At 37.3% G+C, this 18,722-nt stretch overlaps 1 protein-coding gene across 1 annotated transcript in view; it reads right to left on the reverse strand.

Annotated features, from left to right (window-relative positions):
* Nucleotides 1-1,694: 1,694 nt before the first annotated feature.
* The window catches only part of LOC131252858 (peptidyl-prolyl cis-trans isomerase FKBP20-1), a 31,135-nt gene continuing 14,107 nt past the window's right edge, over nt 1,695-18,722 (reverse strand). Inside the window, exons 3-6 of the mRNA XM_058253608.1 lie at nt 4,040-4,173; nt 3,177-3,256; nt 2,956-3,048; nt 1,695-2,081 (exon numbers count right to left, since the gene is read on the reverse strand). Of these exons, the coding sequence (XP_058109591.1) occupies nt 1,931-2,081; nt 2,956-3,048; nt 3,177-3,256; nt 4,040-4,173 (458 nt within the window). The 3' untranslated portion in view covers nt 1,695-1,930. The remainder of the gene's footprint in view (nt 2,082-2,955; nt 3,049-3,176; nt 3,257-4,039; nt 4,174-18,722) is intronic.

Below are 18,722 nucleotides of genomic sequence, written 5' to 3' on the forward strand. Positions count from 1 at the left end.
CAATGACCCTGTGTGGGGTCGTGATACTAATGAAGATACAGGTCTTGAGTGAAATCTTCCATACCTCTCCAACACCTAATACTAATGAAGATACAGGTCTGGAGTGAAATCTTCCATACCTCTCCAACTCCCATTCCCATACATCCCTTGTGTCTGAAAAATCAATTCGACTCGATCTTCATGTGGGTTGGATTGACTCGACGACTCAACCCGACTGTACTACCTGATATCCTACTATTATAAATTGAAAACACTAGAATTATTTATAGATATTTCAGATAGTTAAATCTTGTATAATTAGTATAAACAGTAACTTAAAGCAACAATATTATTAATACCTCATTGGTTAAGGTCAGCTGTGATTTGGATAACAAGTCACTCGAAACACATCAGATTTTATTTTTAATAAAAATCTGCACCTTAAGGCAACTTGGTTCGTGTCATGTTGAGTTATGTCGACTCAACCGAGCCCAGAGTCAACCTGATGAATCTCTCCGAGCCCAAGCTCAGTACTCAGTTTCCTTGACACTGACTCAAAATCTCACTGAGTCAAGTTTGACTAAGCCAAGTTTCAAGTCAAGTCGATCAGTTTTAGAACTATGCTCCACATCCTCTTATTTCCTCATAATTCATATTCCTATGGAAAAAGGGCGCCGGCGCCACTCCACCCTCCAAGATAGAGAAGCATGGGAAATAGCCACTTAGCTATCATAAACTTGAGCCAATCTAGGAAAAATCAAGCAAAGGGCTGATCAGAGCACCAGACATCCTCCCATAAATGAATTCCAGTGCCATTCCCCAGCCTCCGTCACCCACCTTGTGGAAAACCCAAGCAAAGGGCTGATCAGAGCACCAGACATCCTCCCATAAATGAATTCCAGTGCCATTCCCCAGCCTCCGTCACCCACCTTGTATTTACAAGATATTACCACTGTGACAAGTATCATGGATATTAAGCTTTCAATATTCCAGGTTTTACAAAAAAATTATTGAATTACTAATGTGATGCAGGACAATTAACCACTTGCTCTAAAAGCTCGAACTGTTAGAGCATGGCAAATTAATCCATTTATCTCATAGTCCAGGCCCCACATCTCATGGGTCAGGACCTCGGCCGAACCCCCCTAGTGAGCCCCAAATCACGTGGGTACCGCCTCACATGGGCCGCCCACCCCGAATGTATCCACGCATCCCACAGGCTACCCCACTCGAGCCCGATGCGAAATGCGCATTAATCACCCCTGATGAAGAATCTTGAACACGAGACCACCCCCGTGGGCCCCGCCCACCCCAAGTGTGCCCCTGCATCCCACAGGCGACCCCACTCGAGCCCGGTGTGAAAAATGCCCTTGCATTATAATGCCATATTTAAATAAAATGTCTAATTGCTTGCTTTTTTTGTTTTTGTTTTTTGAAGAGGACTACAAGCTGCTCTCTATACAAATATATAATTTAAACACACACACACACACACACATAAAGTAATAAATGATAATAATTTTAAATATTTTATTTTCAGTGAGATTTTCCCAATAATATACCAAGAAAACAAATTTTGAATATCTCCCGAGAAATTGCTGGGAATGGGATTTGCCACTATGGACATCACCTGCTTCCATAGTGCCAATGGATTATTATTGCTATTCAATTCCATAGTGCACCCAAATACAGACTTAGCAAAGATGCCCGACGTCTGCAACTAAGACAAACACAGTTTGGTATAAGTCATTGCTCCTGTAGGAGTGTTGTTGATAGTGTAATGTATATACACACTAATTCCATAGGATAAGTTAACATAGTTTATGGATTCTTTGTATTCTAACAGTACGCCTGATGAGAGAGAGAGAGAGAGAGAGAGAGAGAGAGAGAGAGAGTTGCCTTATGATTATCCTAAGAACTGTGATTATCTAGTAAGCAGTAGTGGGTTTGTCTATTTACCTTTCGCTTTGCCCTTTCCATGACCTTTCTTAGAATCCAATTTAGCTTGTATGCGAGCGGCAGCGGCGGCTTTTGCTTCTTCTCTCTTCTTCTTTTCTTCCTCTTTAGCTGCTGCAGCTATCTCCCTTTGCTTCTTAAGTTCCCTGATTTTCAAGTTAAACAAGCACATGAGTCCACGTGAATCAGCATTGGTCCAGATCCAGTCAGTCATTAGAAATCAGTGATGACCATCTTTGAGACAGGTATGCTAATATTATGCACATCCATGTGGGACACGTGGCATTTGTGCATGAATTACTGACCATTTATCCAGTTCACCCCACAACAGGAGGTCCATTGCTCAAACCTGGAATGTGAATCAGTGGTCTATTGTTTCTTCAGTGTCCCTTTCTTCTGTTAAGGCTCGTCACTCAACTGGGATGATTATTGGACCATGGCCCGTCCGTGATGGGCCCTGCCAAAGCAGTCTGGATGTCATACTTGCATTCCATCTGTCCCAACTAGGCATGTGTGATTTGAGGCTATTGTTTGTTAACCTATTATAAAAATGCTGCAGAGTGCCATTCTCAATTTCAGTTTTGTACATGTGGGGCCCTCATTTCAGTGATCCAAAATGCTGATATAAACAGGCCTAAGTGTGGATGGCCCATGCACCGAAAATACAGCAGATGGGGAAGACGTAAAATAGTTGGTGTTACCCTTGGCTGAATGTGAACCGTTGCTGCATTTTCTCCCTTAACCATCTATCGGGTGTCTGATCTGGGGAACTTTCTGGCAGCCATCCACTGTGGGTCCCAAATATCAACTGTTTGGATTACAAACCCTGAAAACCTGAACATTACTGTACAACCTTCACACCCAGACATAGTATATAAATACTCTGATTTGTAAACAACCATATGAACTGGTGTAATCAAAGGTGTGCAGGCAACATAGGAATTAAAAGACGTGCACAGTTCCAGAAAATCAATCTTACTGCAATAAATTAGATAGGGTAAAATGGGAATTTTCACTTACTCTAGCCTAGCCTTTTCATCAGAAACACTCTCAAGACTTGAACCTTTCCGAGGTCTACATGCTACCAGCTCCACTTCAAAAATAAGAGTCGCACTGCATCACATGAATATACCAGCTATTTCATTTATTTTATTGGAAATCATCATTTCATCATTTATTACATAGCAAAGATATGCTGAAAGGAATCAGATGCCACAAAACAGAATGAAATGTCCTTTTACTTTGGTGGGATATCTGGTGGGGAACCAGCACTCCCATAAGCATAGTCCGGCTCGCACGTGATTTTTGCAACTTCACCAACCTTGGAGAAGAAAAATTCAAGACCATTAATGGAGGTTTCAACTGAAGAATTCCACACATCTAGAAAGGAAATAGCTACTAAAGAGAATTAATTTAGTCAGTCCTACTCTCCCACATGTTCCAATGCCGTATGTGTGTGTGGGGAATGTAGACATTTCTGGACCGTGGGTCCTCTCTCTGGACTGTGGCCCTTCTCTCGCTGGACCATGGGCCGTCTCTTATGCTCCTCTTATTTCTCTGACTATTTTTCTTTCTTTTGTTTTCCCCCTCTTTTGCCCTTGGTGCCAAGAGTATTTTATGTAACTTGGGACATCACTTTTATATTAAGGGGACTGGACATCCAGCCTCAAAATTTATTTTTTTTCTCTCCCAAAGGCCTTTTTCTCTCTGCCATGGTAAAGGTACATGGTCCAGATATATCTACAAGATACAAGACATTCATCGGAAGGTCCCATGGTGTATGTGGTGGCCCAAAATCAGGCCATCAGATGGGCCATGCATGTATGTGCAATGCAGACCATTGGTCACCTATAACCATCCATCTTTCTAATACATGTGTGGCCCACCTAATGATCAGACCAACCTTAGCCCACCAGATGAATGAACTGGGTCACACACGTGCAACATGGCACTCAGCTCACCATAAATCCGCGCTCAGCCCACTGAATGAATGAACCGGGTCACACACGTGCAACATGGCACGTGAGGGAAGAAATGGATTAGAAATCCTACCCCTGTGAGTAGCTATCACATCTCTTGGAAAGTGTGGGGGAAAAAAATTTACCCTCATGGTTTTCAAGGCAATGTCCCAAGCCTTGATTACAGCACCCTTTCCGACCTCAAAAGAGAATACTGTGTTGTCTTCATGGGTAGTGTCGAAAACTTCACCAGTTTCAGCAAGAACACCTTCATAATGAACTGTTCGACATATCAAGGATTACAATCAAGGGTCCAAAGTCAAGGTCAATTAGGTGAACCAAAAAGCAAATTTTATTGGAAATTTTGGAAAGAATGAATGCGAAAAAGCTTTATATGCATCATGAAATTAACTTGCAACATGGAACTCCTTTTCTACATGTGGTCACACGACAAATTCTCTACAGACCTTATCTATATATATATATATATATATATATATATATATATATATATATATATATATTAAAAATAAAATAATAATAATAATAATAAAATAATAAAAAAAGAAGAAGAAGAAGAAGCAAACAGAAATTGAGTGTCCAGGGAAAGAAACCCGAAACTGTTTTTGTCTCGATAAGCAACAGCATGCATGACAAGGGAGTAAACTGGAAGCGTGTTTGGGTGCACTATCAAAATGAATTGAAATAACTAGTCTAGTGTAGTTGAAAGGAACAAATTGTAATTGCCTTGCTGTTTTACATCGAGGTACATCCTCAAAATATTGCAATAACGTTACTTCCAAGTTGATCGGAAGGAACTAACTGCAATTTGAGGAATACTTCTTCATTATGAATACTAAGAAACATTTCTAATAATTTCCTCTTGATTAAACAGAAAATATAATCATAACTCACCTCTGCATCCAATTGCATCCCGTATCTATTTATAGATGTGATTTTGTCAAGGAAACTAGAACAAATGAAACATGGTAGGCAGAGACATTCCATTGAAACCATCAAGTATCCATGACCTTGTTGGTCAGTAGCCGAGGATGTTGGGAGGAGACTACAAGAGAAAATCTGATGTATTTCTTCCAACATGTCATTTAACCTCATTGCATTGACCACTCGAAGTAGCCCATCTGACACAATGAGAGCCCGTTTGGTAGCCACAAAATATTAGTCATTGACAGCCTGTCTAGGTCACTCTTGTCCTAGTGTTGTCTATCTAGGTCATGTTGTCCTGAAACTGTTATCATGTTGTTTGTCAAGCATCTAGAATAAGATTATTTGCATTGTGGTGGATGTGTGGCACTTGAAAACGTAGAGTGCATATGTGGCACATGCAGGGTACTTGAAGATGTACAATGGCACGTGTGGCACTTATGGGGCAATAACGATGTATGGTGGCACATGCAGCACACACATTGCATGTATAATTTGGCACATGCAGCACACACATTGCATGTATAATTTGGCACATGAGACAAATACAACACGTGAAAGTGGCACATTTGCAAGGCTTGAAGATGGATAGTGACACTTATGTCTGACATGTACCATAATAGGGATAAAAAGGTTAGGACTTGGACAACTTGCCCTCACTTTTTTGTTTTTCCTTTGGAGAGTAGTAGTAGGCAAACAATGGACAGATAACTAGTTAGTAGTTAGGGAGTGGAACTTTTGTTGCCAACAAACATACCTCGAGAGAGTTTCATGCCAATTTTTTTTTCCCTTTCTTTTTTATAAAAATTATTTTAAATATAAAAAAAAAAAAAAAAAAAAAAAAGAAGAAGAAGAAGAAGAAGAAGAAGAAGAAGAAGAAGAAGAAGAAGAAGAAGAAGAAGAGTGAGTTGGGTGGGTGGGGGGAGCCTCGAAACTATGTAACATGGACTCTCTTTTACCATTTCGCCTTGAAACTATGTAACATGGACTCTCTTTTACCATTTCTTTTCAACTTTTCCACGTTTAATTTATCTGTAAGCGTCCACACTCCTAAACACGGCCATATAAAAAGCTATTTTTATGTTCAATTATTATTTAGGGATACTTTTTTATGTAAACAAATGTTTTTTACGTTTACTGTAATAGATTTTTTATTTTTTTTGCAGGGCGGTGGGGGGATTTTTTTTATTAAAACAATTAATTGTAATATACTGTAATACAATAACCATAATGGGAACGTGTTGGCGAATCTGATTTTTAAAAGTTGTCGTGTCATTGGATCTGGGTCCAACACCAAGGCATGTGTCTATGCATGGTCCCAAGCCCAAATTGGCTAAAACAGATCCAGCTTACTAAGTAAAGATTAGTTCAAGAACTCCCTCCCAAGGTTTATTATTATTATTTTTTTCAATAAGCAAGAATTGCCCAGCAAACTTAACAAAGACCTTACTTGCCCTCACATTGATCCAATTGCTAAGGCCCTATAAAATCATGGATCTTTTTACTCTTTGTTTGACAAGCAGCAGCCTCTTGAAATATTCTACACTTCCTTTCCCACCCATCTGCTCCAACACATAGCGAATACATAGATACTCCAGAAATGTTATACCTTAAAGGGACAGACCAGACAACCCTACAAATTTGAGCAGGAATTCAACCACTCATAGACAAGTTGAACCCAAAATTTATTTATTTTTTTAAAATGATAATAAGACCCCCAATGGGTAATCATTAAATAAAAAATAAAAATAAAAGAAGAAGAAAAAATGATAATAAGACCCCCAATGGGTAATCATTAAAAAATTTTAAAATAAAAATAAAAAGAATAAAAAGAATAAAAAGAAAATGAAGAAGATGAGGTAGCAATTTCTTCCGTAGTGTGGCCCACCATACACATTGTGTAGTATGCATGGTTCAAACACCACAACTCAAGTCAATTCTATTTTCAGCCAGATTAGATTGACCCAACGACTCGAATTGACTTGACTTGATATCTAATAATTAAATAAATTAATAGGACTTTAGGTTAATAATTGGTATAAAGATTTTAGACAAGGACAAGTATTTATTAAAAAAAAAAAGGCTCATGTTGTCAACAAAACAACTTTGTTTAGTTGGTATTGGTGTGTACGCTTTCCCATGAGATTGTGTGTTCAAGTCTCACTTTCCACTTTGATTTTTCAATAAAAAGGTACTCATTCGGCAAGAAACTCTGTTCGAGTCATGCCAAGTTGACAGAGTTAGCAAACCGACTCAACAAGTCTCACCAGGTCAAGCCCAAATCTCTCTCATCAGTGAGTTTCTTAGTGACGGCTCAAAATCTTGTCAAGTCAACTTGGCCTAGTCTCAAGTTGAGTCACCAAGTTTTAGAACCTTGGTAGTATGTAATAAATGTTGTAAGGCATCACCCATTCTAGTGAAGGCCCAAATGTTGGTTATACTCTTCTTTTTTTTTAACACGCACACACCCTCACACCCCAAAATGGGTACTCAAACCCATGACCTTAGTTTTGAAACTCTTGTGGATCTTCTCCAAAATTGCTACTAAGTTGATGAGGAATTATGGGATCCAAGGTATTCCGTATTGGTAACAGTAGCCATAACAGTGACCACCATTACTAATACGGGTATCGGCGGTAATGGTTGATATGGGGGGCGTAACGACCGTTACGACTCCCGTAACGGTTGAAAAAATAATTGTCCAAAAAATTCTGGAAAATATTTAGAAAATCCAAAATATTGTAAATATTTCAAATATGTATTTATTTTTTGGTTTGAACATGCTTGTGTTTGCATAACAATCCACTCTTTAGTGAGAGTGTTGTATCGGGCGGTCTGGTGAATTATGAACATGGTTATATGTCTCTAATGTTTACAAATCACAATCAAACATTAAAACTAGAAATCAGAAAAAAAAGGGCATAAATACCACTTTTTTCGATTTTTTTTGAAGGTCCTCGGAGCTTCTATTCGCTCAAATCGCTTCAATCTACGATTTTATTTCAAAAAAAAACTACAATAAGAGTGGTTGAAATCTACCGTAGAATGATTTAGGAGAATTTTTGGAATGAGAAAATTGGAAAAATGAGGAGAAAAATACATTTAAATAGAAAAAAGGTGGCCGTTTTTCAACTGTTATGACTCCTATAACAGCCGATATGGTCCCAAAAACCAAGTGCCCCATTTCACCCCCGTCTCGCATAACAGTCACGACCGGCCGTATTGTAACGAATACGAAACACCTTGATAGGATCCCTAATCCAAGGCTTTGCACAATATGCTCAAACTTCTTGTTCTGAGACGTGGGGCCCATAGCATAGCTCTCCAAACCATTAGTATGTTAGTTTGAACCATGAATGGGCCATGCATCAATAATCTCCTTGATAGGACGCTTCAAACCTTTCGATTTGTGACCTACAAATTGATAATTAAAAACAATCCACATCCAAATGAAGAAATGCCCAAAATCAAAGGTTAGGATCTTCCAATCTAGAGGAGTTTCCACACATAGTCCATCCACAGCGAGACACAACAGATCAATGGTCTGGATTGCTAATCCATGAGCCCAATTTGTCGGAATTGAAAACCAAAGTATATTGGGTAAAGTCGTGGTCCGGGATCCTATAATCCCTTCAATTTTAAATACACTCTTACCAGAAAAGCTCCATCCAAAACCTTCCCACTTTTCATGGAAGTACCTTTGGGGAGGTGAGACACTTTTCCCCATTAGCCACAAGCAAATTCACGGATTTTATTCTAGTTAAAATTTTGTGAGCAATGCACCTAAATAGGTAGTGGTGTAAAATCTCTAATATCTTCACCACCTTTTTTCTATAATAGCTTAAGGAGGTTAACCTTCATGCCATTGTTCAAAATAATCAAATGAACTTTTATTCATCAAATGACCTTTTAAGGTACCAACTCACATGGTCATGTTCCGTTCAAGAACAAAATAGATATCCTCTCTCGGAGAGATGGCCAAGTGCTTATAAACCAAATTGATTTTGTTGCCATTAGATGAACGGGGGGGGGGATAAAGACATTGTTCTTGTTTCACAAGGACAGTCATCAACTCATCCGATGTCATAAGTTGGCAATCTAGAAGTAAGAAATCAAAATCATCATCGTTGTCATTATCATCATCTAAGCCTATAATAGCCCCATTTCTAGTAGTTAGTCTTATACACTTGTACATACATGTGTATTTCTAAGAAAAAAAGTAGTGAACACTTAGAAACACCATTGATTAGATTTTTCTTTATTACCATTAATGGTAGAAGTGTTGAATTTCGGGGGCGAAATTTTCTTTAAGGAAGGTAGATTGTAACGCCCCGTATCTCTCGTACATGGGTGTTACTATGACCATAGAACCAGTTAGATGGAGTAGATCTGTCCAAACATCAATGTGGACCCCATCATTGAATTGTGCATGTGCACAACTTGTGTGCACATGCAGTGCACTGGACCACTAATTTAGTCAAATGGACGCCGACCTGTACTTCACAAAAAAAGGAGAGAATTTCTCTCTTCCATTCTCCCGCTCGACAACAGTTCAAACGGACGAACGTTTGCTGAATGATGGTGGCTCACCCCTACTTATGATTTTGGTAAATCTTAACCGTTGATCTAGTTCAGATGGTGCCTTCGACCAAACCCTAGTCACCTTTGTACGTTGAAACACACATGCAAGTGCACAAATCTCTGTGCAAGTAAGATGTTCATATGGCATTTCAAGAAACAAAATCATTTTCTGTTTTGTCACGTTGGCAATCTGTGTGTGAGGCGAATATGTCATTCCTAACCCTTCATTCTCGATTCTTCTGAACCGTAGAAGAATCCTTTCAGTTAAGGAAAATGAAAGGCAGAAAGAATATTTCTATTTTCGGTAATATTACGCCCTAGAAACGATTCGAGCCGTAGAACGGCCATCCGATCAATCCCAAGCATTCATTTTAAATGTACAATGAACCTAGAAACTTTTCTTATAACGATTAGGGTTTTTTTGAACCACCATTGAGTTTCGCAGCCACTGTAGGAAAAACTCAAAACCATTAACTTGTTGGGAGTTCTCGTCCAAAACGTCGACCCCACATGCATCCCAGTGTCCATCTAAGCCGTCCAGTCGAGTCAGATCATGTGATGACCCGTCAACCACAAGTTTGTCATTAACATCCATGCCATCTTCTCCGTTGGGTTGAAATACACACCGTCCGTATGTGGGATCCATTTGTCAATCAGGAGCGTCTATTTGAAGAGTGTTCGTATGTGGGATCCATTTATCAATCAGGAGTGTCTATTTCAAGAGTCTTAACATCAGATAACCACCCTCAGTGATTTATATTACTATCGTGTTGAAATTAATTAGTGCATGCCTTCCTAAAACCAAATCTCAGAAAAACTTCACCTGGTGAACTGAGTTGAGTTGAACCAAGTCTCGACTAGATCTTAGCACCTTGTAGGTCTTAAGTTGATTTTGATCCAAATCAACTCGTATTTGTGGTGAGCTATTATTATTCCTTTAGATTCCAGCTAGAATGTTGTTATTACTTAATAAATTGTTAATTAGTATATCTACTTGGTTGTAGGAGTTTGGGTTCTTCCCAATTTCTTCTTCTTTTCTTACCTCTTAGTAAGGGAGATCCAAGCTAGAGGTGAGGATTCACCCTTCAAGCTTACTTTCATTATGATAGTTAATTTAGTTTTATTTTGATTTAGTTCTCTAATAATGTTGATAACTAATTTACTTGTATGATTAAATAGTTAATTGAGTTATGAATTGTTAATCCTCATTTAAGATGATTCATATTTATATATGAACATTCTCTTATAATTAGGAATCATATGAGTACGTCTTTTGATCTACAGATATTAATGTACTAAATCCTAAAGAGTTATGATTTATTTGACTGTAAAATTAATTGGTCTAGGCTATTCCCGATGAGTACTTGCATGAGTATTTGCTTAAAGGTATAAATTGAATTGATTGTAGATTAGTTTGACACTTGATGATATATATTGAATTGATTATAGTTTGGTTTAACATTGGACTGTGTTAAGTTGTAATTGGAATTTAGTGTTAGATGTTAGTGGATATATATATATATATATTAGAGTTTTTCTCAAGCGAGTGGCCGGTCATGAATGAATTAAAGGTTATGTGGTTGTAGGCTTACCATCTCATGGATCATTTGTATCCTTGTGGCTTATGGATCGTATTATTTGGTGGTGTCCTTGAGGGACTTGGTGCCAATGTGGCTTATTGGGAGGACTCTTGTTGTTGGAAGTATGTCTGGACATATAATGGCAATGTCTACGTATTGAATCATGAGTGGCCACTAGTTGTAGAAGTTCTTATAATTGAAATACCTTGAATTCTTTATCTTATCATCACTGCTTATAATTATTTAAATGTATCAGAATCTTAGTTGTGTAAGTCTCATGAGCCGGGGATGGTAGAATGGGACACTATGCCCGAGCTATCGGCCTATGCTGGGTTGCGTGCGCCCCCCATAGTGACATTTGAGCTTATCTGATATCCTGTTTGTAAATTGGACTAATAACGGTTGGGTTAATCATGCATACATGGCACGTGGGCATTATCGGGTGCCTAGTCGACTCTTTGAAATACCAGTGTACTGTTCAAACGACCCTTTTTGCATTTTGAATGGGTCAACTGTTTGAAAGACCCAATATCTTGTATGAATGGGTCAATTATTTGAACGGTTCATTCATTTGTTCAGCTGGATGTGCATCCCCAGGCTGATTGCATTCATGCATTCATTTATTAATTAAGATTAAGTTGGCGATTGAATATTGCGTGTGAAGTGGATTCTATCTTCTTATGTTATACATTAAATTGTAGTTTGGATGTTATAATCGTTTGTGTTATATTTGTGAGGAATGGATTGTATCTCTACATATTATACTTTGAATTCCGGGTGGATATGTAGTTGGTGTTGTACTTGTGAATTGTGAAATGTAACTTAGATTCTATAGTTCCTTGGATTGTACTTGTTGATTGTGTTTTCTTCTTATGTACAGATGGTATCATCCTATATGTCACTTAGGAAACATAAATTGTATATTTTTGAATTATACTTATGAAGTTTACATTGGATATTGTATTCTCCTTTGTCATTTGAATTCTATTCTTGACTATTGTGATGCTTGGTAATCTTGGAGGGTATACCTCATTGGGATAGCCATTAACGCTATCAAATCGTATTCAGTTGGTGCAGGTTATGTAAATGATGTACAGGTTAACATTAATATGTAACACGAAGAACTGGATAATCTTGTGATTCTTGATTCTACATTTTCTACTTATATTAAGATATTTCATTTGAATTTTGAGTCATTGGTTTGTATAAGCCCTATGGGCCACCAATTGTATAAGTTGAGATAAATTTTAGACACTTCCTGCACGTGTGGTCCGTTTTGCTTCCATTGAGATTACTCACTTATACTTTAAAAAAAATAAAAAATAAAAAATAAAAATTATTATTGTGAAATGTGGGCTATCCTTGTAGGTTAACTCTCAGGATTTCGGAATACGAATACAAAACTCACGTTACGAAATCCGGGGCATTACAAAACGGTATCAAAGCGAGTTTAGATAAACCAGGCCTTGGGGATTGGGACTTGTACAAACTCAAATGACTCAAGTTATGTTGATGAAAATTAGAGATTTCAACTTAGGTGAAATTCCATTAGTTACAGGTTATTTTGAGAATCTACAGACCCAAATTTTAGGTTCCCTGAAAATTTTTGGATAGCCATAGAACATAGAAACTGAACTTAGATACCTTGGGAGAATAGATTCCGACCATGATGTAAATAAGATCAGACAAGAACAATCTTTGAATTTGACTTACAAAGAATGATTTTTGAAATCTAGAATTTAACTTTCTATAAGATTTTCCTTAATTAGAAATAACATTTAGCAAATAATAACAATTAGAGTGGGCCCATAACCCACAGGTCACAGGATCGAAACCATGGTTTAATCATGAGAAGACCATAATCAAATGTTAGAGTTTAGGTCTTAAAGTTTTTGTAATAATCCCATTAAGTAGACATTTTGATAAATACAAAACAAAACAAAAATGCGAAAGGTTGTCAGAATATAATGTTTTGACCATTTTCAACTTTCAAATAAATTAATTATACTTAAGCGTTGATTTAACCAAATATGGATCAATTGGGGTCTATTTCTCATGGAAATAAGAAAAATTTTATTGTAAAAAATCATATGAATACCGATCTTCTGCTTGATAAGAGCATTGAGTCCATTGATAATCGTCAGGATTTAGAATTGAATCAAACTGCGTACACTTCGCTTAAATTTCATTTCATTTTCATTTTTCTTTTTTTGTTTTTTACAAGAAAATTTTTCTTAGGTTTATGAGAAATAGAGCCCAATTGACCCATATTTGGTTGAATCAACGCTTAAGTAAAATTAATTTATTTGAAAGTTGAAAGTGGTCAAAACATTACATTCTGACAACCTTTCGCATTTTTGTTTTGTTTTGTATTTTATCAAAATATCTACTTGATGGGATTATTACAAAAACTTCAAGACCTAAACTCTAAAATTTGATTATAGTCTTCTCATGATTAAACCATGGTTTCGATCCTGCGACCTGTGGGTTATGGGCCCACTCTAATTGTTATTATTTGCTAAATGTTGCAACAATGTTATTTCTAACTAAAGAAAATCTTATAGAAAGTTAAATTCTAGATTTCAAAAATCATTCTTTGTGAGTCAAACTCAAAGATTGTTCTTGTCTGATCTTATTTACATCATGGTCGGAATCTGTTCTGTATCTAAGTTCAGTTTTTATGTTCAACAGCTGTCCAAAATTTTTCAGGGAACCTAAAATTTGGGTCTCTAGATTCTCAAAATAACTTGCAACTAATGGAATTTCACCTAAGTTGAAATCTCTAATTTTTATCAACATAGCTTGAGTCAATTGAGTTTGTACAAGTCCCATTCCCCAAGGCCTGGTTTATCTAAACTCTCTTTGATACCATTTTGTAACGCCCCGGATTTTGTAACCTAAGATTTGTACTCGTTTTCCGAAATCCTGAGAGTTAACCTACAAGGATAGCTCACATTTCACAGTAATAATTATTTTTTTTATATAAATATAAGTGAGCAATCGCAACGGAAGCAAAACAAACCACACGTGCAGGAAGTGTCTAAAATATATCTCAACTTATACAATTGGTGGCCCATAGGGCTTATTCAAACCAATGACTCAAAATTCAAACGAAATATCTTAATATAAGTAGGAAATGTAGAATCAAGAATCGCAAGATTATCCAGTTCTTCGTGCTCCACATTAATGTTAACCTATACGTCATTTACATAACCTGCACCAACTAAATATAGTTTGATAGCGTCAATAGCTATCCTAGTGAGGTATACCCTCCAAGATTACCAAGCATCACAATAGTCAAGAATGGAATTCAAATGACACGGGAGAATACAATATCCAATGTAAACTTCATAAATACAAAAATATACAATTTATGTTTCCTAAGTGACATATAGTATGATACCACCTGTACATAAGAAGAAAACACAATCTACAAGTACAATCCAAGGAACTATAGAATCTAAGTTACATTTCACAATTCACAAGTACAACACCAACTACATATCCACCCGGAATTCAAAGTATAACATGTAGAGATACAATCCATTCCCCACAAATATAACACAAACGGTTATAACATCCAAACTACAATTTAATGTATAACATAAGATGATACAATCCACTTCACACACAATATTCAATCGCCAACTTAATCTTGATTAATGAATGAATGCATGAATGCAATCAGTTTGGGGATGCACATCCAGCTGAACAAATGAATGGACCGTTCAAACAGTTGGCCCATTCATACAAGATATCGGGTCTTTCAAACAGTCGACCCATTCAAAATGCAAAAAGGGTCGTTCGAACAGTACACTGGTCTTTCAAACAGTTGACCAGGCACCCGATAACGCCCACGTGCCATGTATGCATGATTAACCCAACCGTTATTAGTCCAATTTACAAACAAGATATTAGAGAAGCTCAAAGATCACTATGGGAGGCGCGCGCAACCCAGCATAGGCCGACAGCTCGAGCATAGTGTCCCATTCTACCATCCCTGGCTCATGAGACTTAAACAAGTAAGATTCTAACACACTCAAATAATTATAAGCAGTGATGGCAAGATAAAGAATTCAAGGTATTTCAATTATAAGAACCTCTACAACTAGTGGCCACTCATGATTCAATACGTAGACATTACCATTACATGTTCAAATATACTTGCAACAACAAGAGTCCTCCTAATAAGCCACATTAGTACCAAGTCCCCCTCAAGGACACCACCAAATAATACGATTCATAAGCCACAAGAACACAAATGATCCATGAGATGGTAAGCCTACAACCACATAACCTTTAATTCATTCATGACCGGCCACTAGCTTGAGAAAAACTCTAATATACATATCCACTAACATCTAATACTAAATTCCAATTACAACCTAACACAGTCCAATGTTAAACCAAACCATAATCAATTCAATATACATCATTAAGTGTCAAATTAATCTACAATCAATTCAATTTACATCTTCAAGCAAATAAAATGAGGATTTAGTACATTAATATCTGTAAATACTCATGTAAGTACTCATCGGGAATAGACTAGACCAATTAATTTCACAGTCAAATAAATCATAACTCTTTAGGATTTAATACATTAATATCTATAAATCAAAAGACGTACTCATATGATTCCTAATTATAAGAGAATGTTCATATATAAATATAAATCATCTTAAAACGAGGATTAACAATTCATAACTCAATTAACTATCTAATTATACAAGTAAACTAGTCATCAACATTATTAGACAAATAAATCAAAATAAAGCTAAATTAACTATCATAATGAAAGCAAGCTTGAAGGGTGGTTCCTCACCTCTAGCTTGGATCTCCCTTACTAAGAGGTAAGAAAAGAAGAAGAAATTAGGAAGAACCCAAACTCCTACAACCAAGTAGATATACTAATTAACAATTTATTAAGTAATAACAACATTCTAGCTGGAATCTAAAGGAATAATAATAGCTCACCACAAATCCGAGTTGATTTGGATCAAATTCAACTCAAGACCTACAAGGTGCCAAGATCTAGTCGAGACTTGGTTCAACTCGATGTCGTCACTAAAGCAAGATCCAAGAACTCAGTTCACTAGGTGAAGTTTTCCTAAGATTTGGTTTTAGGAATGCATGCACTAATTAGTTTCAACACGACAGTAATATAAATTACTGAGCCACTGAGTCAGTGACTCGGTGGAGTGCATGGAACATCACTAGGTAACTCAAATGTTAACTGAATTGGTTAGCAAGTTGAATCAAGATTCCTAAATCAAGCTAACTACAATTTAGCAGAACTAGGTATGATAACTCAGTCATTAACTGGGTGTAACTCAGTTTAGGATAAATTGAGTCAAACTGCCAAGTCAGTCCTTATTTCACATGAGTTGAACCCAGTTTATGACTGAGTTAGCACGAATTATCAAAGCAAGTAATGGACTAGCACGAGTTGAAAACTCGGCAATAACCCCATTGGAACAACCTAACTCAGTTGATTTTCAAGTTGAGGAAGAATGCTAAGATACACCAACCTCGGATGAAGAATCCAATGGATCGACTTGCTTTCTACAACCAGCTACACTAACGACACTTGAGCGAGTCATGCGACACACCAACACTCCAGATTGAGTGCAATACCACCGAGTTAGTGTGACTCGTCAACACTACTCACCTCCACACGAACTTTCAGCTTTGATCCTCTTCCTTTGCACCTCTCCCCTCAGACAACATCTCGAATATTGACAGACTCTAATTGATAATGAGAGCCGTCAAGGCTGAGTCGACTCGGTATAGCTCGACTCAGATTCACAAACTCGCCCCACTCTCACTTCCTCTCTTTCTGAATATTTTTTTTTGAATTAAAAAGGATTAGAGAAGAATGGAAATGAGGCATTTATAGTCATTAGACTGATTCTAGATGGTTCCACAACTAATCCGATGATTAGTTGAGTTATAAACTAAAACTTACTTAGACTTGGTTAACAAATAACCCAGTAGCCTGGTCAGACATATTATAGAAATATAATTGGAATTTAGGGGTGGTTATCTAATAGTAAGACTCTTCAAATAGATGCTCCTGATCGACAAATGGACCCTACATACAGACAGTGGGTTTTTCAACCCAACGAAGAAGATAGCATGGATGTTAATGGCAAACTTGTGGTTGACGGGCCATCACATGATCTGACTTAACTGGACGGCTTAAATGGACGTTGGGATGCATGTGGGACCGATGTTTTGGACAAGAACTCCCAACAAGTTAATGGTTTTGAGTTTTTTCCTACAACGACTGCGAAACTCAATGGCGGTTCCTACAACGACTACGAACTCCCAACGACTACGAAGCTTCTAGGTTTGTTGCACATTTAAAATGAACACTTGGGATTGATCAGATGGCCATCCTACGGCTCGAATCGTTTCTAGGGCATAATATTGCCGAAAATAGAAATATTCTTTCCGCCTTTCGTTTTCATTAACTGAAAGGATTCATCTACAATTCAAATGAATCGAAAATGAAGGGTTAGGAATGAGATATTCGCCTCACACACGGATTGCCAACATGGCAAAACAGAAACAGATTCTGTTTCTTTAAATGCCACATGAACACCTTACTCGCACAGAGATTTGTGCACTTGCACATGTGTTTCAACGTACAAAGGTGACTAGGGTTTGGTTGAAGGCACCATCTGAACAAGATCAATGGTTCAGATTTACCAAAATCATAATGATGGGTGGGCCACCATCTAGTGGACGTTCGTCCATCTGAACTGTTGTTGAGCGGGAGAATGGAAGGGAGAGAAATTCTCTCCTTTTTTGTGAAGTACGGGTCAGCGTCCATTTGACTGAATTAGTGGTCCAGTGCACTGCGCACAATTCAATGATGGGGTCCACATTGATGTTTGGACAAATCTACTCCATCTAACTGGTTTTATGGTCACAGTAACACCCATGTACAAGAGATACAGGGCGTTACAAAGCCTTACCCCAATTCATTGGAGAGTTAAGAAATCGAAATCACAAGTCAAAAAGAAAAGGTCCCTTCCACATACGCAGCAAGGAGATCCATCTCCTTCCAAAATAATGTTGATTCAAAACAAAATTTACATAGCGTCTTGAAACACTGAAGAGGTTTTTAAGGTATGCTAATTTGGCACTCCTTACTCCACACAAGTTTCGATGGGACATGCAGCTGATTGTTGAGTGTGAAATATTGCATATTTCTCCCTATTTATACCTTAGTTTTATAAACATGATAGTGCTTAATCGATTTCATGTGCGAGGTGATTTCGAAAGCTTAAGGTGAAATTGATGCCAAAAGGAAGATCTATGCTCAAAAGATTACTAAATGAAGATTTGGAGATTTTAAAGTCATTAATGAAGAATTCACATGCCAAAGATCCAAGAAAACCAAGTGAGTAATGAAGAGAATCAAAGATTTGAAGAAAATGAATCATGAAATTGTCCTAAAAACAAACATATTCCTGAAATTGTCCTGAAAAAGTATATTCTGAAACTCGAATTCTATTTTAGCTGTGAAGAGTCAAGTATATTTTGGAAAACTGCGCAGAGTGAAGTTTAATTTAGCAAACTCTAGAGAGTGCGTAAATTTGAGGCAGTTTCTAGATTTTTCCAACTAGGTGCGAAAGTTGGAGTTCCACAACTATAAATAGGACTCCCTAGGATGCTCCAAAGCATCTTCTAGGGTTTGGAAAGGTCTCAAGGA

The sequence above is a fragment of the Magnolia sinica genome, chromosome 8, assembly GCF_029962835.1.
Source record: "Magnolia sinica isolate HGM2019 chromosome 8, MsV1, whole genome shotgun sequence".
NCBI lineage: Eukaryota > Viridiplantae > Streptophyta > Magnoliopsida > Magnoliales > Magnoliaceae > Magnolia > Magnolia sinica.